Source organism: Ziziphus jujuba, chromosome 7 (assembly GCF_031755915.1).
Source record: "Ziziphus jujuba cultivar Dongzao chromosome 7, ASM3175591v1".
Lineage (NCBI taxonomy): Eukaryota > Viridiplantae > Streptophyta > Magnoliopsida > Rosales > Rhamnaceae > Ziziphus > Ziziphus jujuba.
The window spans coordinates 12023424-12046941 of NC_083385.1; the positions used below are offsets into that span (position 1 = coordinate 12023424).

The window sequence follows — 23518 nt, forward strand, 5'->3', positions numbered from 1 at the left end:
ATTAATTTGTGGTTGTATGTGGGTCATCGTCACAGCGCAGAATTCATTGACACCTTGTTTTTGGGGTAATATATTGAATTCTACCTCACTTGCATGGGGCTGAGTCGGCTGACAAATTGCTAAGTAATAAATGCTTGTGACCAAACCTCCATCGCTTTTACCAAAAAGTTCTCACTGAGAGACTTCAAAAGCTCTTTAGTCCCACCACACTGCAATTATGAAAGCACAAGCATTCATACCGGGAAGGCTTCGATCTTCCTTTATAAACCACTAGCTCCTTTTAATTTCTTCTTTATTTTTCTTTACTTTGTAAAAGGTTTTTATTTTTCTTTTCATCACGAACGACAATGATTCAATGAGTTAGGATTGGAGTCGTGGAATAGTATTAAAAGAATTTAAGAGCCTAACACATAATTGTACGTGTAATTGTAACTTATTGGTTCAAGTCTTTTGGTTTTGGTAAGATAAATAAAACAGAACCAACTAAAAGCTTTAAAAGCTATTAAATTAGAGATTGGAATTTATTCACGTGTTCGATGACATATTGGGCCTCAGATTTTCCTTTTGGTTATTAGAGTTCTGAAGATTCAACTCAATTTTGCCGTAAAACAATTTTAACATTAGGCTTGTATATTAAAAAATATCGCATTTCCAACTTGTATATATATATAAAAGAAAAGGCTCATATTTTTTAAATAAATCAAAGAATGAGTATTTTTAAATAGTGGTGGAAGTATGGATTCGAATCAACGTAACATTATATATATTTTGAAAATAATAAATTTTTCATTTGTTTAAAAATATGCTGTTTTTCTTTTGATTTTTTTTTACTCAAATCCTTTTCTTTTGATTTTAGGTGCTGTGTCTTATCCCTTTTTAATCCACATTTGGTGCCGTGTTAACAGGTTGTCTAATCCGTCGCACATTTGAAGCATATTATAAAAGACAAAAGAAAAAGAAAAAGTAAATGGTTAGAGCTTAGTTAGATTTGGATTCTTATTTCCAACCCCCCAGTTTTTATAATATGCTTCCAAGGTTTTAGGGCTGGAGAGTTATAAAAAGTTTTTATAATATTGGCGTTTTTACAATCAACGAATGAAAGTTTACTTTCCAAAAAAAATAAATAAATAAAAAAAAAAAATAAAAAATAAAAAAAGGCCTTAGATCATCATGTGTGTATAAAGAAAAATGTAAAAACGAGTCATCATTAAAAACCAAACCAAGTGAAAAATCCATTGAAAAAGAGCATGAAGCCCAATGGGCCTAAATCAATTAGGGGACTAAGACAGTAATCGGCAAAGGGGGCAATCGTCCGAGCCGTTGTTGCAGTGTAATAATGTTGCATACTCAGCAAAAGCATTTCGTCTGTGTGACAGAACCGAACATGAATTCTTCTCCGCGAAGCATCAGCAGCAGCTAAAGACGGTGTTGGATACGTGGAGTGGGAAAGATGGTTAAGACGAAACACCAAAAGTCAAAACCTAAGAAACACAACAACCCCCAAGTAAAACTCTCTCTCTCTCTCTTTCGCTCGCTGCTTCTTCCTCCATTTACATGCTTGGATTTTGCTTCCCAAATGTACTTGAATTATTCGCTTCTTCTTTTTTTATCCTTTCTTTAATTTGTCATTAATTCTCTGTTGTTGATGTCGTTATGGCATTACGTTTTGTTCATAGTCTAAATAGTTTTAATTAAATTTTTTTTTTTTTTTTTTGGTTGTTGTTGTTGTTGTTGTCGGTTGAAGTAGGAAGCTGATTGTTTTATATGTATTAATTTGTTTCAAAATTTTATTTTTCCTTCATTTTCTTTGCTCTGGGGGAGTGTGGGATGATGGGGATGTTGCAAATTAGAGAAGTTAGATATTGGAGTGGAATTGGGTTATAGTGGGGTACAGCCAAGACATGACTTCGATTCTGTATCGAAGAAACTTTGATTTTGTAGATTGAACGGAGGTGTGGATGCAAATAATTAGCAGCCAAGTGATACTACTGGTGTTCACTTTTGAATACTTGCCATATATGCAGTGGCTGAGGCGGTCTCGGAATGAGATGTGGTTGGCTTGGAGTTGGATTTGGCTCATATTTTTCTTGGCTTGAGATTTTGATAGCTTATGGACCATGTCGTTGGCTTGTCAAAGATGACGCCACTATTGACCACACTTGTTGTGAAGATGGTATTGTTGCATTAAATGAATAACACTTTCCAGGGACATTGTTGAGAATTAATGTAAGAGAGGAATTTTAGGGAGTTACATTGTGTGATATGTCTTCTGGGATGGTAAATGTTTATTAGATTAATTTATGCTGGAAGGCTTACTGGAAAGCCTATGGTGGATTTTTTTAGCCAGCAGGCTAAGTGAATGTAACACATTGACATTGTTAGGGTGTTGCTTTGGATGAATGTGGTTGATAATTCCCATCTTACCTAAATTTAGCTGCAGAAACCATATTCTAAGACCAAGCTTGTTTGTGATTGTTTGATTGAATCATTCGCTTAAGATCTTATGTTAACTAGCTAATGGTAATTTCTTTCTTGAACAGATCAAAAAGCAGGGAAAGCAGGCCGATATTTCTCAGTTTCGAGCACAGCTTGATGCATTGGGCCTGCAAATTGTTCAAGTGACTGCAGATGGTAATTGTTTCTTTAGGTCAGTGTTTGTTGGATGTTTTTATAATACACACTATTGATAATATGTTTTTCTTTGGGTACATGTGGATATGCTGTCGAATGCATGTATTGTATAAAATGTTTTTAATGCACTAAGCCACCTTGTTTTGGTGCAGTATGTTTGACTTTTTTATTCATGTTAAATTTCAGGGCCTTAGCAGACCAACTAGAAGGCAATGAGGAGGAACATATGAAGTATCGTAGCATGGTGGTACAATATATATTGGTACTTAAACAAAATAATTAAAGGGAGAATTTGTTTGTCAGATTGGCTCTGCAATTATTAGAAGTTGAACTTACACCTTTTTCTGTTGCTATTTCCTGTGTTATCATTTTATATGGCTAGAGTTTTATGCGGTCCATGATATTGAAAGGCTAGAATTCGTATTTTATCTTGTATGTATGCTTTACAGATGCCAGAGTTGCTATTTCTAAGGTTTAACTTTTTGGACTTAAGGCCTTAAATACTGCAAATTGCGTGGTTTTCTACACATACTTTTACTCTGTTGTTAGTCAAGGGCATGATTTGGTTATGTGGAACTGATGGTTATGACATGCACAATTTATTTACGTGGTTGTTTTGGTTGTCTAGTCTATCATAATTCTTTCTGTTGAAATTATAATTTTCTATTTTATATGCTGAAAACTGGAAATATCTAGGTGCATGTTAATGCCAAATCTCTCGTTATTTCAATGGTTCTGGTTTTTTCTTGAGAAATCTCTGCTGGTATAATTTATAATACATTTTCCCTGCTTTTCCTTTTCTCTTTCTGGAAAACCAACTTGTAATGGTCTGATTCTGGGAACCATAACAAGCAGAAGAACCGTGAAATGTTTGAGCCATTCATTGAGGATGATGTTCCATTTGATGAATATTGCCAATCAATGGAAAAGGATGGCACATGGGCTGGACACATGGAATTGCAGGCAGCGTCTCTTGTTACACATAGTAATATATGCATTCATAGGGTGAGCCCTTTTCTTACCTTTGTATGTTCCTTCTTGCACTCATGTTGATGAATCTCATGATTGGAGAATCTTATACTTAAAAAAAAATAAATAAATAAAAAACTCTGATAGGAGTTTTCCGTTGATCTGTTGATTTTTTACCTTTTTACACAGTCCTCAAGTTAATCAAAGTTTTCTGGGAAACTTTTTGGCTGTAAACAAAGGTTTTTCATGCTGCCTTTGGGTACCAGTCCATGAAATTCTGGATGGGTAGTTGACTCCATATTATAAACTAAATATGCTAAAAGGTATCTCATAATGATAAATCTACAAAGAAGAATTTTCAGGTTTATATCAGTTGGTCTATACAGGTATCCACTCTGGATATCAGTATCAAATTTTAATTTTACTTAAATATTGATAAGTTTAGCATTGAGTGTTTTCATATTTTTTCTTCTTTTCTTTCATCTTTAAATTTCTTGTGTTTTGCTCCTTGGTTTTTGTGAGCTAAAGCTTTTTCTCTTAAAAACCCAATGTGGATGGAGGGCATTTTCAGGTTGAAATTTGGTGATACCTGTATCCGTTTATGCTGCCTGCCAGCAAAGGCATATCACCATTCATAGTGAATCTTACATAATAAATAAGATTCAATAACCTTAAGCCAGAAAATTCTGTGAATTTTGCAATGCTAAATCCTCCATGTATTTTTTTTTTCCCCTTGATAATAATTTTCCCCCTGACAGGGAGAATTTTGAAGCTCATAATTGTCAGGTGTATGGCAATATGTAAATTTGACACTGTTTAATACAATGTGTTATGCATGAATACTTGGATATCAGCTAACATATGTGCATGCAAAAACCTGTTGTTGGAGCCAGTTGTGGATCTAATATGTTTGACGGTTCTTTAATGCAGAACATGTCACCTCGCTGGTACATACGGAACTTTGATGATCGTAGTGCCCATATGGTCCATTTGTAAGTAATCTAAACTTTTATCATGATTGTTGGGTTTGCATAATTAGATTAGAGAGAAGGGGCTAAACTACCTGCCAGCATTTACTTTGACATGATGTATAGGAGTGACACTCAATAACTAATTATATAGTGAAATTACATAGCGTGTAGTCTATCTGATTTTTTATTCTCTTGTGAAACTAATGTGTTTCATGGCCGAATTTTGCAAGATTTTATGATATTGTGAGGTTTATAGGTTCTTACTTCTCAAAAGATGGAACAAAATGTAATGAAACATATATTTAATTGTTATTTAACATTTTACTTCATAAGCTTCAGGCAAATATAAGTTTTTCTGGGAGTTGATGGTCTGTGAGGATATTCTATCACAGATTTAGAATTCTTGGTGCTGAAATTGAGTGTTGACTTAGAGTTGAGTAAGAAGAGTCAGGTAATCAGAAATAATACTGGTACATACTGTTAGATGCAGATGGTATAACTGTTCATTATATCGTAAATCTTCTTAAATTTCTGATAGTGGTAACTATTAGCCAAGGTTAATTATCATGAAGAGAATTATTTTTCACTTATTGTTCATAGGCATAGTAGGCTTACTCATTTAGCAGTGTAGCATGTCGTATAGTCAGTAGCAGTACTGCTGCCTCATTTTGTCCAGTCGTTCACGTTGCATCTGCTTCTGCTTTCTATCTTGTTGTGTCTGATACATGTGTTTTCCACTTTTTATGATGTTTGGTTGGTCTTTTTAGTTCTGCAGTATAATTTCTTAATGCTTTCTCAGGTCTTATCATGATGGGGAGCATTACAACAGTGTGCGATTGAAGGAAGACTCTTGTGAGGGGCCAGCTAGGCCAATCATAATCAAGGTTTAACATCAATGTGTTTTTCTTTTTCTTTTTTTTATTGGGTTCTCTTCTATATTATATCTTTTTCACCACAATATGCTGATTCATTTATGAGATAGAAACTTTAGTTAATAACAAGGCTCTAATAGCTTCTAGTTTGTAAAAGGCTGATGCTGATCTTTCCATGACATCTCATCAAGCAAAAGCTGTGGTCAGCAAATCTAAAGAGGGAACTGGAAGGGATATCATCAATGCTGGATCTATCAAATTGGTTATTGCAGGAACCGGTTGTGAAGATGCTGAAAAAGTTGAACAGGTAACTGTGGCAATTTGGACAATATTATACATAGATATATGCATGCACAAATTTTGTTTTATGTTTTTTTGTTTTTTTTCCTCCTCTCTCTTTCCTGCAGGTTTCTTGGTTTCTGGCAATGCCAATTTCATTTTTAACCGGGATTTAATATACTTAACATGCACAGAGCTCTGGAGGTGTTTCTCAAAATAGTTTGTTTTCAAATCAGGTTTTACTGCAAGTAGATGGTGATGTTGATGCCGCAATAGAATTTCTGGTGGCAGAGCAAGGAACAGAAGAGTGCTCTGTGCAAACTGATGCACATGATTCACCTCCTATTAACACAGATACTTCTCATGGTAATTTTAAAGATGGGTTAGTACTTTTTCACTTTCTGGATAATTTTAAAATGGGTTTATCACAAATGTAATAAGGCCAAGTTTACTGTCAAGTATTAATTTAGCTTTTACTTGAAAATGAACACATATATAAATTTGCATTATCATCTTTTATTAACATTAGCGGCCTAACTGCGCTCTGTCACCTCCGTTTCTTATAAATTGGTTATCTGTGCAGCTCTGATGAAAATGGAAAATTTGAGCAGCAAGGGACAGAAGTGAAGACCTTCAATCAGGAAGTTGCTAGCAGCAACAGTAATCTAACTCGTGATAATAGCTGTTCCCAACCAGATACTAAGGTTCCTTATGTTAAGACAAATGATTATCCTTTTCTAAAAGATAGAGTATGCTTCAGACTTGCGCTTTTCATTCTTTTAAAAGTACACTTGTTTACTTTACTGCAGAAGATCTCAAGAAACCAGGTCTGCTCTTGTGGTTCAAAAAAGAAGTATAAAGCATGTTGTGGATCAGTCGCTGCAAGACCCTCTACAAAGTTTGTAGTGTATGTTTTCTGAAATTTCCATTTATTCTTTTATCACTTAAACTAACTAGGTCACATGCAATATGTATATAATGAAGAAGTCAACTTGATTTGTACCTCAAACTAATCTGGAACTATTGTTGCATCAGTAACCAAATGGTTGAATCTAGAAAGGGTAGAAAAGAGAGGAAGCAAGGCAAAAAAGGAGCAACCCTCAAAGCTTCATCAACCTGTGGATCTGATGGAGGGCCGCCTGACATGGGTGCACTTTGTATTTGATTGTTATCTTAATGTATGATTCCAGCTTAAAGATGGATTTAATCATAGGTCAGCAAGAAGGTCAATTTATATTATACTTATTTCCTCTTTTTTGTTACTTGCAACAGAAAAGACTACATGATGACACATGACCTCTTTTTGTTACTTCATCATGCATCCAAAAACGCACATATAGACAATAAATGATCACTCTTTTGGATATTCAATTTTCCTTCCTATGTCCTCAATGGATGTATCAGTTGTTTTCATTTTAAAGCTTGATTTTGTCTTTCCTTGCTTATTATGCTCATTGGAAATTAACTTCCCTGTTAATCATTCCGGCATTCCCTTGATTTTGTCATCAGTGATTTAATTAAATAACTTGCATACTAATGTGAAAGTGCACTTGATCAACTTAGTTTTTCCTTGTAGGTTCATACCAGATGGTGAAACCCTATCTGCTTGCAATGATGTAAACAACGAAGCATAGATGGATTGTGCAGTCTGCACCTGAGAAAGAGCTTCGTCTTGTAAACGGTAACACCCTTGAACTTGCCTTCAAAGCTCAAGTGTTACCCTCCGAGATTACTTTTAGATCTGAAAGCAAGCATACTGGCCAAGACAGTTATATTCTTGATATAGGACAAACAGATGCGTGAAGTTAAGAGCTTTCCATGTTCCTGAAAACACAAACAGCTGAACATTCGAGTCCTGTGGTTGGAATTTTCGTGGCAAGACAGGTTATGAGCACAGTTGTTTTGTGTGCATCTGCATGCAGGGGATCGCTTATTTTGACAGTACAGTTTCTGTTAATTAGCTGTTGAAAGTGGAAGTTCCATCATGCATGGAATTTTTTTTATGTCAAATGTATTTTGAAAGATCCTCTTTGAGAATTTGTTCACTTTCGATCTACCAGTCCCAAGGAATGAAACAATTTAATTTTTATACCATTGCTATGAATTTGTGGCATAAATCAAGTTACAAATTTCCATATGAATATTTTATGCAGCATTTTTCACATATTCTTTTTATTATTACTTCAAAATTCATATCTAATCATGTTTCATACTACAAAGTGTGGTTTAAGAGCTCATGTTTTCGATCCGAATTGAGATTAATTCTCTCTTCTCCTCTGGCAAACAAAGCTTACGAATGTATCGTAATTTGGTTAGAATCTGTACTTCAGTTTTTTCATAAAAGAAGAAGAAGAAGAAGAAGAAGAACCAAAAAATAAATAAATAAATAAATCACTGAGCCAATGTTAGGATCTCCTAGGGATTCTTTATACATTCCCATGTTTGCTATTTCTCAATAAGTTGATCTCTTATTATCAGTAGGCTTTAAGAACATATCCAACTAAGCGCTAATTTTAATGCAAAAAGTAAAAATTTAGTGAAAATTTGCTCCAAACATATTTGTTGCACCATTTTGACAGAAATGAATTATCTTTGTATCAAAATAACTGTTTACGCATCAAATTCCTGTTTATCTTTTTCATTTTATTTAATTTTTAAAATTTTACAAAACAACATCTAATATTAAATAAAAAAATATAAAGAGAAGTATATATATATATATATATATTTTATGTTAGAAATAATATAATAGTTGAAAAAAATTATTATGTAATACGATTTAACGGGTTTAATTGTTCAAATAGAAAGAGTTAAATCTGTTTTTTTATATTAAATATTAAATATTTTCATTTATTAACTAAATTATTATTTCATTTAAATTATTAATTTTTATTTTAATTATTAATAATTAAAAAAAATTCGTACCTAAAAAAGAAAAATTGACATACTAATAAATGTTTATAGAAAAAAAAAATAATATACAAAGTGTTATTAAAAGACATTTTTAAAATTTTACTGCTTATGCTTAACTATGCTCTTAAAAGCAAACGCTGTTTGTTTCAAAAAGCAAAGATGCTTTTAGTAAGATAATTGTCTTATTAAAAAAATGTTTAGGCATAAAAAAACAGAAATAAAATAATAATTAATAATTATAATAATTACAAGCAATCGGATTCGGACCAATGTCAAGAGTTGATGCCATTGTTTTGTGACGTGTGGCGTCTCCAAGCAGCACCAGGCCAGCCATGGGCCCTAATTTCCGTACTTGTGCTGTAGCCATTACCATTTTCCCTCGCAGAGACTAAGCATAGTCATCATCATCCGAAATTCCGAATAGAAAGAGAGAAAGCGTGCACGGCAAACCATTAACCTTGCCATGGAAGGTGCGGCGGCAGCGCCGTCTGCTGTCGGAAAGGACCAGGGATGGCAAGGCGGCGACTCAATTCAAGCTTCAGGTCCCGCAGGTTATCCTCCGCCTTCGGATCCTTCGTCGACCAATGTCGGCGGCGATACAGTCGACGAAGATGAGGACGTATGTAGGATATGCCGTAACCCGAGTGAGCTGGGTAACCCGCTCCAATACCCCTGTGCTTGCCGTGGCACCATCAAGTACGTCCACCAGGAATGCCTTCTTCAGTGGCTCAACCGCCGGAAAATTTCCCGTTGCGAGGTATTTCTTCGTCCTGGTTTATTTCATCCTCTTATCCTCGGCTCCGATTGTGTCTGTGTGTCTGAATGTAGGAATCGCTTTTCCTGAAAGGTTGTTTCAGCTATGGATGTTGAATTTTGGGCGTGCAGTTAGGGTTTTTATACGCTATTGCTATTCGTCAGTAATGTATTAGGAGTTTTTATAGTGCTTAAATTGACGAGCTGCTTATCTTTCTAATGTGCACACCTTGTTCAGAATGTCGTCGCTCTCTTGCCGCTTGTTTTGTTTAAAAAGTAGTAATTAAAAAAAAGAAAAATTAATCTTTGTGACATCAAAGAACAATAGGCGTGGGTTTTGAGTTAGCTTTTGTATGTTTACCAGTTTTCCAGGAATTTTATCTCATTCATGATTAATGCGTGTATAAACATGTTGTTGGTTTCATCAAAATGATGGACTGTATTTTTACGTTGGGAATTGCAGGTTTGCAAGCATGCATTTTCATTTGCCCCTATATACGCTGAGAATGCTCCGGCTAGGCTTTCGCCTCAGGAGTTTGTTCTTGGGATTGCTGTAAAAGTATTCCGTCTGTTAGGACTTTTGCAGCGTTTTGTTTATTTATGCTTCGTTTGGCTTCTCGTCGTTCCTTTTGTTACACATTGGATTTGGGAGTTGTCTTTCATAAAGAGTTTTGGTGAAGCCCAGAGTGTATTTCTGAGTCATCTTAATGCCTCAGTTATCTTCGCGGATTGCGTGCATGGTTTTGTTCTCTCACTTGGGATAGCATATATATTTCTTGGCGTCACTTTCATGAAGTTTATTCTTTTGCAAGAGCCAGGAGCAGCTCAACTTTTGGTTAATAGGTTTTTTGTTCCAAATCGAGATATGGCAGATGCCGGTAGAAGATGGGGAATCACTAGAGTTCTCCACGGTATCAAAAGAAACATAATATTCCTTTTAGGCTGGTGGGAGGTGCTGCTAGCCCGTTTTAGTGCTCATGTTGGCATTGCAGAAGTGGCACCCTTTGATGAACTTGTTAACATGCGGGCTCCCTTTTTTGTTTATGATGAAACTGCGTTTATGGTAAGCTTGTTACATTCCATGGATAGTTTGGTCATGTCAATTTCTATAGTTAGTTGTGGTCCTTTAGTTCTTGATTTTTTCCTTTCCCTCTCAGTCAGTTTGTAAATTTTCGAGCATTTGACATTACCTGTTTCTTCACTAGACACAAGTCCTTTCTGCACTTATGACATTCCAAATGTCTTGATGGTATATTGCTGGTTTTCTAGAAGGAATGGACATGTGTCACTAGTAAGAGGTCAAGTCATGCCTATACTACTTCAGGGAACAAAGCATGAAAAAGGGAAGAAGAAATGGATTAAAAGCATTCCATCTTATACTTTATCATTCTTTTTGAAACGGCATGGACCTATATGGCATTTAAGTAGGATGCATATTAATTGAACACACTTATTCACCATTTGTATGCTTTATGATATATGAGGCTTTGGAGTTTAGCTCTTCTTTATTGTGGAAGTCTCTTACATGTGTGTGAATAACTCTGTTTTTTCTGTAGGTTATTGCCAGCAATGTGGTTTTCATTGTTGTCATAGTTCTTTTACCCTTTTCCTTAGGACGAAGTGTTATTACCCTTCAATCATGGCTCTTCTCTTCTGCTACAACACAAATATTGTCATCAATGATGCCAATGACAGAGTCAACTCTTCTGTTAGTGAATGTTTTAAAGAATGCATCGGTTGCCATCTCATATTTTTCATCAGACAGTTATGCAGTTGGCATGCCAAGCTCAGGAGTTACAGAGATTCTAAATACAGAGATATCGAAAATGGAAAAGGCTCCAGATAGTATTAGTACATCAATTTCAGCCAGCTTGTATGGTGAACAAAAGGATGGAACATATCACCTGACTGATGATGCTACTCTTTTCATTGGATACATGGTCACTCTATTATTTCTTATGTTTTACCTTGGGACTGTAACTATGATGCGTTATGCTAGGGGTGAGTCTTTTACCATGCAGAGGTTTTTTGGTACTGCATTTATATTAGACGCAACCCTGCCCCTGGTCAGAAATTTTTTTTCACTACTTTGGCTGGTTGTTACCATGGTGTATAGCCATTTTCTGACAATGGTGAAAGTTACTTTTATCTTGGGGATTAAAGTCGGCATGTTTCCTTTGATGTGTGGCTGGTGGTTAGATGTTTGTACCTTGAGAATGTTTGGGCAGACAATTGCTGAGAGGGTTAAGTTAATTGTAGAAAATCCTGTTGGGATGTCCTTGGCTTACTGGATGGCTGGAAATTGCTATCTGTTATATGTTTTTATTTATGTGAGCCGTATTCAAGAGGTATGATTTCTTCACCATAACTACTTTCTGTTGGTGATCTGGTTGATGTGATAACTGTCATATCTGCTCCTGATAGGTGTTACGTGATGGAGTATTGTTCTTTCTTCCAGACATTGCCGATCCAAACTACAACTTTCTCAATAGGATTATTGAACGGCCTACTTACAAGCATATATGCTTCTTTCTATTGAGTGTTGGTGTTCATGGGAGTCTGATTGTGATGCTGGTGTTTTTGCCAACCAAACTAGTTATTCAATTTGCACCCTCTGTTTTCCCCCTTACTCTTTTGTAAGTGGCTCGGCTTCTGCCTTGTGGCTTCTATGATCTCTTCTTTAATCCATTACACAAGAAAGACATAGTTTTGCATATTTTTTGTCCAGTTTTATTCAACATGGTTGTGTGGTTGAAATGCAGTTACTCAGATACAACAACTATTGCTGCTGTGATTCTGAGGAGGTGCCTTTTTCATTTTGGCTTTCCGTGTACTGTCCGTTTTTACTATCCATCTGCGACATTTAAAGCCCTTCTGCGCAAATGGCTTATTGTTGTTGGCTCAATACTTGGGCTAAAAAATTTCTTACTACCTAGACATGAGGGAAATGGTGGAAATGTTGAACCAGCAAGGCGGCAAAGAGTACATAGTGTAGTTGGACCAGTTGTTGCAATCCTTGAAGGTTCAATTGTAGGCACTTGTACATCTGATAATGCTGATGTTATCGAAGAGGACAGGGAAGAAGAGGCTGATTCTGAGTGAGTAATTAGTATTATGTTTTGATTCTCTTATTTACGATGTACCTTGAATCCAATAAATTTCTGTCTCTATTCGTTAATCTAATTAACAATGGCTATATATCTCTCAGTAAACCTTTCATGTAGCAACAACAGATATTATTTTGCGTTTTATTCTTTTCTTTAAGCTAATAACTTTTAGTAAATCTTTAGTTGATACCATAGTTTCCATAGCTGCTTTTTAAGTAATTTTTTTTTGTCTGACTGGTTCTAGTATTAGTTTTTCATTCAAGTCACCTCATGAATGGGCTGACTACTTTTGGATCAATTAGAAGTTTTATGCTGGACAAAAATAGTGAGGAGTCTTGCAATTATTTTTTATTTTTTAAAAAATTTTTTTGGTATTATTAGGTTTGCACCAAGGACAATATTTTCCTACACTCCATTGCTTGGTATTAGAATCATGAAAGCAGGGTTCTTTTTGTTGGTGCAGATTTGCATTACGCATTCTAATGCTGCTGGTGCTGGGATGGATGACTGCACTCATCTTTAATTCATTGATAATGGCTGTACCTCTTTTACTTGGACGGACACTCTTTCAAGCTGTTTCTCACCTCCTTACATCTCATGGAATTACGTATGATGGTAATTTTGCTATAGTATACTATCCATCTTATATGATATATTTGATATGTTTGAACAGGGAATTGAAATTTATTCATGCCTTACTATGTAGATGTATATTCTTTCATTATCGGAACCTGCATTATGCGAGCTGTAATGATTGGTGCCAAACATGCTGTAGAGCATGTTCAAACCAGAGGAGTGGTGGTTCTTTTGAGCCAAATCTGGAGGTGGTTTGTAACTGCTTTTAAGAGTTGTGCTCTTGTGCTCTTGTGGGTAAGAAATCTGATTACTTTTTAAATTATTTCTGCTACAAGAAAAATAGTTTTTCATTTTCTTCATTTTTTATTTTTTTTCCTGTAGTTTTCCTCTCTAACCTAGAACAATGCTTTTAGGTCGTTCTCATCCCAATTTTGAGTGGTCTTCTGGTAGACCTCATGGTAATTCTGCCAATACGAGTACCTTTTGATGAAAGCTCAGTTTTCACCTTGTTTCAAGATTGGGTACTTGGTATCATCTTCATTGTCACTTTAATCGGACTGGTGAGTTGTTCTCTTCCTTTGGACTTGCATGCATAAATCAGCCATTGTCATAGTAATTAATTAAATATGTGATCAATGCAGATGAGCATGAACAATACATGTGAGAAGAAATCAAAGATTGTTGGCATAGATGAGATGACTATGTTTATTAGCTTCTTTCTGGTGGACGGAATTAAATAAAATTTAATGTATAGTTATCAGGATGTTGAAGTAGTTTAGTCATGTTAGATGTTCATACTAAGTTAAAACTAGCTTCAGTTTAGGATAGAATGAAGTAAAGCCCTTGAAATGATCTAGACATGAATACACTGTAGTGGTGGGAAGAGTAAGATTAATTCAAATATGAATGAAAAGTAGAGAGAGTCCAAGTATGACCTGGTTAGCAGTGATTAGGAAGGATATGCGCACCGAAGAATGTAGCGCTAGCCTCTAGATGTGAGTGAATAGTGGAACAGAATTCATAGGAGAGTCCCGTCCTGGTAAGGATTCATGTATTAGATCCCAAGTAGGGATTGAGGCTCTTGTGCAAACATAAACATGCTTTTTTCATATTCGTAATGCCTCTTTTTTTGTATGTTTATGATGTATTTTTTGTGCTTTCACAGAGAATGGTTGATAGCATGCATTTCTCTATGGATGGGAGTTGGCTGGTGAAGTTTGAGCGGGTGCTTAATCATGGTCTCCCCCAACAACCCACCTTATGGCTGTTCCTAGAGATTTTGGTGCCAATGATGATAAGGCTGCTATTTGCACTTTGTGTTCCTTACATGTTTGCCAGACTGGTATTAACCATGCTTGGATATCCCATTCTAGTCGACTCAGCCATCCACCGGTTTGTGTTGCCTGGCTGCTTCGCTTTAAGCATCGTGTGGTTTTGTGCAAAGATCATCCGTGCATGGGTAATTCACCTGCACAACTCAATCAGAGATGATCGCTACCGTGTAGGTGAGAGGTTGCAAAACTATGGGGAAGATGTTAGTAATAAGCCAAATGAGGTGGGGAATGAAGTAGAATTGCAATAGTGCTAATCTTCATGGTCATGAGACGGCTAGCTAGACGGTGCCATCGAAACTGTAAAATGTGAGTAGTTGGGAACTACTTGAAAAAGGCTTAGAGTTTACTAACTGTTACTCTCACAAAAACCAAAACTGTCATGTAAATTAGAAATAGAATAGACAGGTTGTACATATATCAAGCCCAATTGCGGAGCAACACATCATGGCGGTATTTGTTAATATAAAAAAATAGTTTATGCTTTTGAAATTTCATTTGTGCTAACCAACCTTTGATCAAACAAGACATCTGACGGTCGAAAAATTTGCGGAACTTTTCTGGCTGCTATGAGATGAAGAAAAACTTAATAGAGAGATTTTTCCATTTACTAATTCCAAAAAATCAATTTCATGGATGCAAAATATAGACGTTGAATTTAATTCCGTTTTCTTAGAATTTTTATTCTTGTGAGATCTAAACGTTAACACTTCACGCATGAAAGGAGATGATTGTGGTGCTCCTAACCAAATATAAGGTGGAAACACTTTTTTTTTTTCCTTGGGTAAAAGGTTAATATGGTGCTCCAACAGGAAAGTGTTTTGAGTATGAACTGATATTAAAGTATCCAATATACTTTAAAATTGAAAAGAAAAAAACTGCAGTAAAATAAAATTTTCAGAAAATTAAAGTAAATATGTGAAATAATAATAATAATAAAAAATAAAAGATATAACTACATCATTATATTTTGAAATTCCACATACAATGTAACTAAATTATTAGTTTCTTATTATTTAAGTTTGATGGGGAAAAACACGTGGGTCTGATATCTATAAAAATCCAGTTTTTATGTTTTTGTGGAGCTGGAGACTAGGCCGGCCTAGACGATGATCAAGATAGAAAGGGAATCAAGAATAGGCATGGCCTGAACGCTAGGGCTATACCCAAAGCCCTAAGCTGTTTCAATCAATTGGGCCCGCCATTTATAGAGTGCTTTAGAGTGCCTGGAATGTCCTATTATCGGAGGCTACAAAGATCCCAATACATGCCAATAGTGGTAGTATAAAGAAGAATCTGTAGCGAACTGTTGAAAATATCTCTGTTCACATTACTCCAAACTTGCAAGAAAAGGGTGTTGGAACATAATTATCTAACAAACCTAGCTGTTTTCTAGTTGGTCTTTCAAAGTTGCAAGAAAAAGCTAGAGACATTGATTTTTGAAGGTATATGCTTAGCTTAGCAAATGAAACAAATCTGAAATTGGAAGGTGGGTGACAAGAAAAAGGATAGCGTTAAAGACCAACACTCTTCCATTATAGGGAAAAGAGGGTAGCCCCATAGTCCACCTATATGCAACAAAGTTGAAACAATCTAGGAAATAAAATAATAATAATAATAATAATAACAAATTAAAATAAAATAACCCAATTGAGAAAGAATCCTTTTAATATTTTAACCATAACTCTTTTCCTAAATTTGGAATGGTAGGTGGTATCCTCTACTTTTTATGGGTGCTCGCCACAATTAGTGCATGATGAGACTACCACCCTTTTTAGTGAAAACCATCAATTAGAAATACAAATGCAAAGTCATCTTTCCCAATTTGGAATCTCGTAATCAAATCCTTTTCTGGCTTAAAAGGGAAAGTTTTAGTTTCCTTCATGTCGCCTAAGCAATTTTTACAAGCATCAAATGGTTACAGTCATCTCTTTGTTGAGTGATGTGTTTGTTTGCCTTTCATCACTAATTTCTCTTGAGTTTGTATCGGAAATTAAAACTTATTAGATATTGACCTGCTATTCTTTCCCATTTAGAAAAAAAAAAAAAAAAAAAAAAAGCTTTTTTATTAATGGCAAAAGGAAATATCTGGCCAATATCATGAAGAGGGAAATTTTGGAATGATTCATTGTCGTGGGAATTTGTTTAGTATGGAATGTATTTCAATGTCTTGGTTTTCTTTGAATTAACGCGGAAAGAGAGTTTCAACTATAACTGGAAATTGTACACACACCAATATTAAAATTGAAAGCATTTGTTTAAATACCATAAAAATATCTTTTTTCTTTTCTTTTTTTTTTTTTTTCTTCGAAAGGTTAAAATATCTTGTTTCTGAATGATTAAAGAGAATGAAAAGGGTATAATTAAAGTCTAGTTATATGAATCAATAAACAGAATGAAAAAATTAAATTGAAAGATTCTCTAGTTCTGGCAATGCTACCTAAAAATCCAACCAACTTGAGTTGAAACTTTTCATGTCCATTCTTGCATTTGAAGCCATGCAGATTGCAAGCTAAGACAGGAAAGAAAGAAGGAAAATAAAAATAAAAATTATTATTCAGCTAGAGCTAATCTATAAGACAGTAGAGGCACAGATTCAAATAAAACTGGCAATTAAATGCCAGGAATCTTTTCTCTATCTGGTTCATGATGAACTCAAAAGTAATTAAGAACTACATAGAAAATTTCGCGGAAAAAAACACCGCCTACATTCATTCCTCACAATTAAACAAACCAAATCAATTAAAAATCCGTAAAATATTCTTTAGCAAATAAAAACTTACTGTAGAATCATATTTATATATTTATCCGTTGCTTTCTTTCATTTCTTTATTTATTTATTTGCTAACAGTCCAACAAGTTCATTGGAAATATACATAATTTTTTAATTTTAAAAAGTAATTTTTAAGTTATAAAAATAATTATTATCATGACATATCCTCAATGTTACAGAATAATGAACAGAACATGTCTTTTTTTTCTTCTTTTTTTTTTTGGTGGGGGGGGTGTGTGGTGTAAATGAACAAAACATGTCTTTATTTATACAATTACACACATACACACACAGACAAGGTCTCTTAGAACAAAACATGTCTTTTTTTTTTTTTTTTTTTTTTTGTTTCTTCGGGTAAATGAGCAAAACATGCCTCTATATATATAATTACACACACACAGACAAGGTGTCTTATCCATAGATTCATCATACCAGTAATAAAGTAGTAAGAGCATTTCCAAGGTGCTTTTTGAAATAAAAAACACTTTTTAATAAAAAAGTGAAATTTAAAAAGTTTTTCAACTATACGCTTAATACTTTTAATTTGTATTTTATCTATAAATATTTATTTTGAAATAATAAACATATTTTTCATAATAAAAAACACTTCTTATTAAAAGAGTAAAATTTAACAGGATCTTCAACAATATTCTTAATTTATATTTTATTAATAAACATTTATTGCTCTTTTTATACTCATCTTTTTTTTTATGTGAATTAATATTCTTTATATATTATATTAGTAGTATGAGAACATGTTATATATAATAAATTAAAAGTTTTCCTTTTTAGTTAAACATATTTTGGTGCTATAGTTCCTGAACTCAAATTTTTTATACTTTGGTCTCTAAATTCAAATCTTGATTGCACAAATAGTTCTTAAATTGATCATATTTTGACACTTTAAAAACTATTTTTTCAAATGAAATTCAATTTCAAGGATCAAAGCGTCAAAAATAAATTTTAAGGACTGAAGTACCAATACAAGTTTAATGAAAAGAGGAAATGCACCAACTATCCTAAATCAAATCAATGTAATATTGGAATAAAGAATGGATTTGATTTTTTTCATTTGGATAGTCAAATTAATTTTTATATTAAATAATCAAAATGAAGAGTCACTATTTTTAAAAGGTTGATTATTTAAAATAAAAGAGCATGATATATTTAAAAAAATTCTATAACAATGCTCTAAAAGATACCAAATTACTGATAATAGGATGAATTTTAAGTGAAAATTTATTAAGAATTTTGGATAAAAGACTGCTGGCTATATATAATAATAATTTTGATTTATAGGGATATATTGTTATTTTATATTAGAAATTCAAATATCAAAGAGTATCATTTAATTAATGATTTAAAATCAAACTTTTAATTAAACAATAACAACATTCAACACTTAGCAAACTATATGGTTTCCAATATAAAATTAGAACAACTACTGATTAATCAAATATTGAAAATTTTGTATATATAAATTATATAGTCAATATAGCTAGGAGTAAACTTGTAGAAGTAGAACACTCTCATCAATTCATACATGTACTAGACCAAGAAAAAGGTTTTGGAAGCACACCATGGAGCTTTTCATCCACCTGTATGTCATAATGAGGGAACTGTGGAGTGGGGGGATGCATGCCTAACATGTAAGGCCTTGGCATTTATATTGAAGTCTAAGCCACTACTTTTCCACACCCACTCTTATTGTATAGTATGACTATGATACCACCTCACAGGGAACGAATGGTTGGAGATGCTTGTCTTTTCCCTCATTACCATTTCTTCATCAAAAATCTTTCCAAACTTGGAAAGTCTTTCAAAATACCCAGCTGCTTCACTTGCGAGAACAAAACAAAAGAAAGAGAGAAATAATAACTAATAGTATAAATAATTTTGTGGTAGAAAACATAACTTTTAGAATTTGCTTTCCCACTCCATTTATAATCCCTCCTCCTTTCTACCCAAAACATTAATAACGCGTGGAAGTTTTTGCAGGTCGGCATGTGGAAGTACGATGACTTTATTATTATTATTATTATTATTATTATTTTAATCGGGGAAGATTTACTTTTTAACTGTGTAATAGTTATTATTCAAGAGTTTTTCATGAAACTTCTTTCCAATCAGTCGGTTCTGTATCTACCTATTTGCGCCCAGTAAAAAAAAAAAAAAAAAAAAAAAAAAAAAAAACCAACCTTCTTCATTTAAAGTGGTCTGTGGCTTTGTAATTCTAGTTTTGTTTTTCCACACTAAATTTAATATGCTTGACTTTTACCTTTTCCTTCAATTGAATTTTTGTACTTGGGCAGGTTTTTGCTAATTTGCTGCCTAAACTATAGGGATGTGAAAAGCAATGAATATCAACCATAACAAAAAATTAAAAAAAAAATTACAGTACCCATCAAGACTCTAAATGTTTTGCAGGGACAGATATATATTTTATATATTTTTTAAATAATTTTATGGTATGAACAAAACATCCTTTTGGCTTGTAGATTGGGTAAATGACTGCCAAACTTGATCCCTGAATGTGAACATAATAAAAGTTATAGACTTATACAGCTTTGATCACCTTTATGTTGATCATTTAATTATATGGCAAATGTTAAAATTTGTTATTTTTTCAATTAAAATTTTAATATTAACTCATTAATAGAAATAATATCATAAATATTTTAGATGTCAACACATTTTTATTTTATTTCGAAAACATAATTCTAACCAAACAATTCTATAAATTTATGAACTTATATATTGATAGACTAATTATGTACTACCAAAATTGAATGAAATTCTAATTAACTATAATGAATCTGTCTTACAAGTAAACAATTAGTTTTGCTTGTTCATTATATCATTACCATAATTAAACTTATGTTTTCCTTTTTTTATATATAAAAAAATAATATATCTATTATAATTGCCTTACAAAAACAAACAAGCAAACATACAAATGTAGTACAGAACTTTATTTTTCTCCTCCAGAAGATCGGTCATGCAGGGGGCTCAAAATTTGGTTATGATACATTTCGATTACCAAAACTAAATGCACTCTTTTATTAATTAGATAGACCTAATTGAAGTCTTCTTTTGTTTTGGGAAAGCAAGTCATAATCAAATTTATTGTTTTGGTTAAAATACAAAACATGACTATTCAACATGGAAAATGGAATTTAATAGAAGTCCTTATCCTAATTAAGCAGATATGTAACAGTTAATTAATGATCATTGTTTGAGAGCATCAAACTATTTCTTGATAAAGGGATACATGATGGACCAACCTACCTTATATTTTTTCTAGGTGCTGCATTTACAACTCACTAGTCACGAGGATTTTTTTTTTTTTTTTTTGTTTGGGTCCAATTATCCAAATATCCCGCTGTTTTATATTTTGTAAGACTAAGGAAATGTGGGGGAGTATTCAAAAAAAATAAAAAAAGGTAATTATGGGAGAAAGTGCTATTCTATTTGCAATCTCATGAATATTGAACTAATTTGTGTATATATATATATATATTTTTTTTTTTTTGTGTGTGTGTGTGTATATATATATATATATAAGTGGATGAGATTAATTACTATAGGTTTTCGTTTCTTTGGTAACTTTTTTTTTTTCCCTTTTTCTTTTGGCTTTTATGAAGATAAATTTTTTGGTTTTTTTGGTGAAAGAATAGATTGTTGGTTGTGATAGGACATTCATGAGCTCACCAATGTCATGGAGTCCCGTGATTTATTAAGGTTTGGTAAAACATTAAGGGTAATCTCCCTAGGAACTTTTTTTTTTTTTTTGGATCTCATATTAAACTTTCACATGTTTCTAGCAGATAATGGGTTGGTTGAGTAATTTGACACAAGAAAGGGCCTTTCAGCATAATTTTATGGTCTACTTGCCTAAAAGGGGGCAAAAGCAAAGATTCAATATTTGTGCATAAATCCACTCAATTTCATTGAACCAAATGCTAGACAATGCACTAATTGATTCTTTACTTTGTATCTAGCTACATAAATTATTTAATAACCTTAATTGCAATATTACTTTTTTGATCTTTCGTTTTCCTTTTTTGAAGTAATGTAATTCTAGTAAAAAAGAAAAGGAAAGTGAAAGACCATATATTTTCATTAAAAATGTATAAAATTTCTAGAAAGTATTACAATTTCTTTTCTTTCTTATTATTTTTTCCGATAACTTCCCATTTTTTTGTTTTGTGGCCGTATTTAGACTCTTCTTAGTTTTCAAGCACCAAACCAACTTTTCTTTCTTTTTTTTGGTCAGCATCAAACATTACTTTCTTTTTTTATATGAGCACAAAACAGAACTGGAAACAGATTAGTCCCATGCAGAAACAGCTAGTGTAAAAGCCACTATTTCCTCAATCAATTACTTGAAATCAAATCCCCCATATGAAATGTTAAAAAGCAATAATAAAAGTAAACAAATTTAAGATTGGTATTTCCACAAGATACATAAGCTTTTCTTCATATGTTTGTATTCAACTCATCTGTTAGGTGACGTTCACGAATATATGGCTCTCGTCTTTGCTAAAACTTTAATTAACATGCGTTGTGAAGATGTAATCGATAGCAAACTCCAAATTTCTTATCCCCGAAACATAATCAAATGATCTCCTGAAAATTTTATTACCCCCTAAAACACAATTCAATGACCTGCTTTAAAAACTTTCATCAAGTTTCGAGTTTAACTAAACTTTAAACCATAATTAAAATAGTAACTCATACTAGTATCAAACTAATCCCAATCCCAAATCCTAAATAACTTTATTCAAAATGACTTACCCTAACTTGTCCTAATCGACCCCTCCCATGGCCTAGCCTGTGGGATTTCTATTCTGCTTGGCAAACGGTACTACGAACTTAAACACTATTATAGGCATTTAGGAATCAAGTTTAATTAAAATCAAAATTTCAACGTGCTAGCTCTAAAATCCTTACATATAAAAACCAAAACATAAACTAGACCTTTTTTTTTTCTTTTTTTTTTCCCCTGAAGGAAATGGTTTCCATGTACAACTTGTTCACATGCATTACCCAATTAACAAGCATATGGCAACAGAACTCTAACATCCCAAATTAGATTAGTTGGCCCCCCCGGTAAAGAAAGGTGCAAAATAGGTATAAATTTGTTTAGATGGAAACAAACCCAAAAGAATACCAAAAATGGAAGGTGAATGGAAGCAGAAAATGGAGTAAAGATGACATGGGTGGGTGTTTGTAGAGAAAGAGAGAGATGGTAAAAAAAATAAAATAAAGATTTAAGCAAGCGCGTCACAGAAAGGGAAACCAAAGTAGTAGCTTGTCTGAGTGAATGATGAAAGCGATCTAACACATATGGTCACCAGTATATATCTTTGGACCAATTTGATGCCACCCCTTCACAGTCAAGTCCCAGTCGCAGTCACACTCACAGTCTATCAAATATTCAATTCAATATATATATATATATATACACACACACAATATCAGACACAAAACAAATATCCACAAAAATACTAATAAAAATAATAATTTTCATTATTTCTCAAAAAAATATATAAAAAAAAAAGAGAAAAAAAAAAGGAAGAAACATATCCTCAAACGATTTCCGACCTTTGAAGAAATTCCATTTATGGAAACCCCCTTATCTATTTTTAAATCCCTCAAAAAGTTGTTCCAAAAGCCAACTCTCTCTCCTATTATCTAACTTTACTGTTTTTGATTCCCCAATCTCTTTCATTTTCCTTTGCCTATGTATATATTTTTTTCTCAACAGGGTGTGGTCATATTATTCAACACAGATGCTCTATGGTTACGTTTTTTCCTTTTTATCTTTTATTTTCTTTTTGGGTTTTTTTTTTTTTTTTTTTTTAAAAAAAATTTGATACCGGCCAGAGATTTAATGGTAAAAAGCATGAAAGATAAGGAGTTGGAGATGAAATCTGTGTGTCTGAGGTTTTTGGCAGTGTTTCGTAGATCCGATGCAAAGGAAAGGATCTAGTGAGAGTGGCTTAATCCTACTACACGACATAGTCGCTTTGTTCCCTTTTAGGATACTCCATAAAGTATCAATGGCGCGTGGTTTTACTGCTTTGGACCACTTTCACTTTTGTTTATTTAGCATAAAAATGACCCCCCAAAAAAAAAAATACCTCTACATACATAAAAATATGAAATAAATCGTCAACAACATTAATTGGATTATACTGGTCAAAAAAGAATCTTGAAGACTTTATAAGTATGAAATCACTTTGAAGCTTATCTTGGCAGATTTTACATGCCCAATTGCAAAATCATCACAATTTCACCTACCTAAACAAGCCGATCATAGTTTTTTGCTTTCATTTTC

General features: G+C 33.3%; 2 protein-coding genes across 8 annotated transcripts; both read left to right on the top strand.

Moving 5' to 3' along the window:
* The first annotated feature begins 1302 nt into the window (after window positions 1-1302).
* Window positions 1303-7816, top strand: LOC107424517 (OVARIAN TUMOR DOMAIN-containing deubiquitinating enzyme 7). Of its 7 annotated transcripts, none has more exons than XM_048479521.2 (12): window positions 1303-1504; window positions 2541-2647; window positions 2818-2893; window positions 3487-3636; window positions 4531-4592; window positions 5371-5455; window positions 5601-5750; window positions 5959-6104; window positions 6306-6426; window positions 6535-6629; window positions 6758-6935; window positions 7299-7816. In XM_048479521.2, the coding sequence occupies exons 1-11, from the start codon at window positions 1451-1453 to the stop codon at window positions 6885-6887; spliced, it is 1176 nt and encodes a 391-aa protein (XP_048335478.1). In that variant the 5' UTR covers window positions 1303-1450; the 3' UTR covers window positions 6888-6935; window positions 7299-7816. The 7 variants fall into 7 exon arrangements, with proteins under 7 accessions (XP_048335478.1, XP_048335479.1, XP_015889825.2 ...); XM_048479522.2 differs by having other exon boundaries at window positions 2818-2878; window positions 6532-6629; XM_016034339.4 differs by having other exon boundaries at window positions 1304-1504; window positions 6532-6629; window positions 6758-6900.
* A 1096-nt stretch (window positions 7817-8912) lies between these two features.
* On the top strand, window positions 8913-14894 carry LOC107424511 (probable E3 ubiquitin ligase SUD1). Its single transcript, XM_048479498.2, has 9 exons — window positions 8913-9392; window positions 9852-10451; window positions 10945-11736; window positions 11813-12024; window positions 12151-12486; window positions 12959-13110; window positions 13202-13365; window positions 13485-13631; window positions 14237-14894. The coding sequence occupies exons 1-9, from the start codon at window positions 9099-9101 to the stop codon at window positions 14651-14653; spliced, it is 3114 nt and encodes a 1037-aa protein (XP_048335455.1). The 5' UTR covers window positions 8913-9098; the 3' UTR covers window positions 14654-14894.
* The last annotated feature ends 8624 nt before the right edge of the window (window positions 14895-23518 follow it).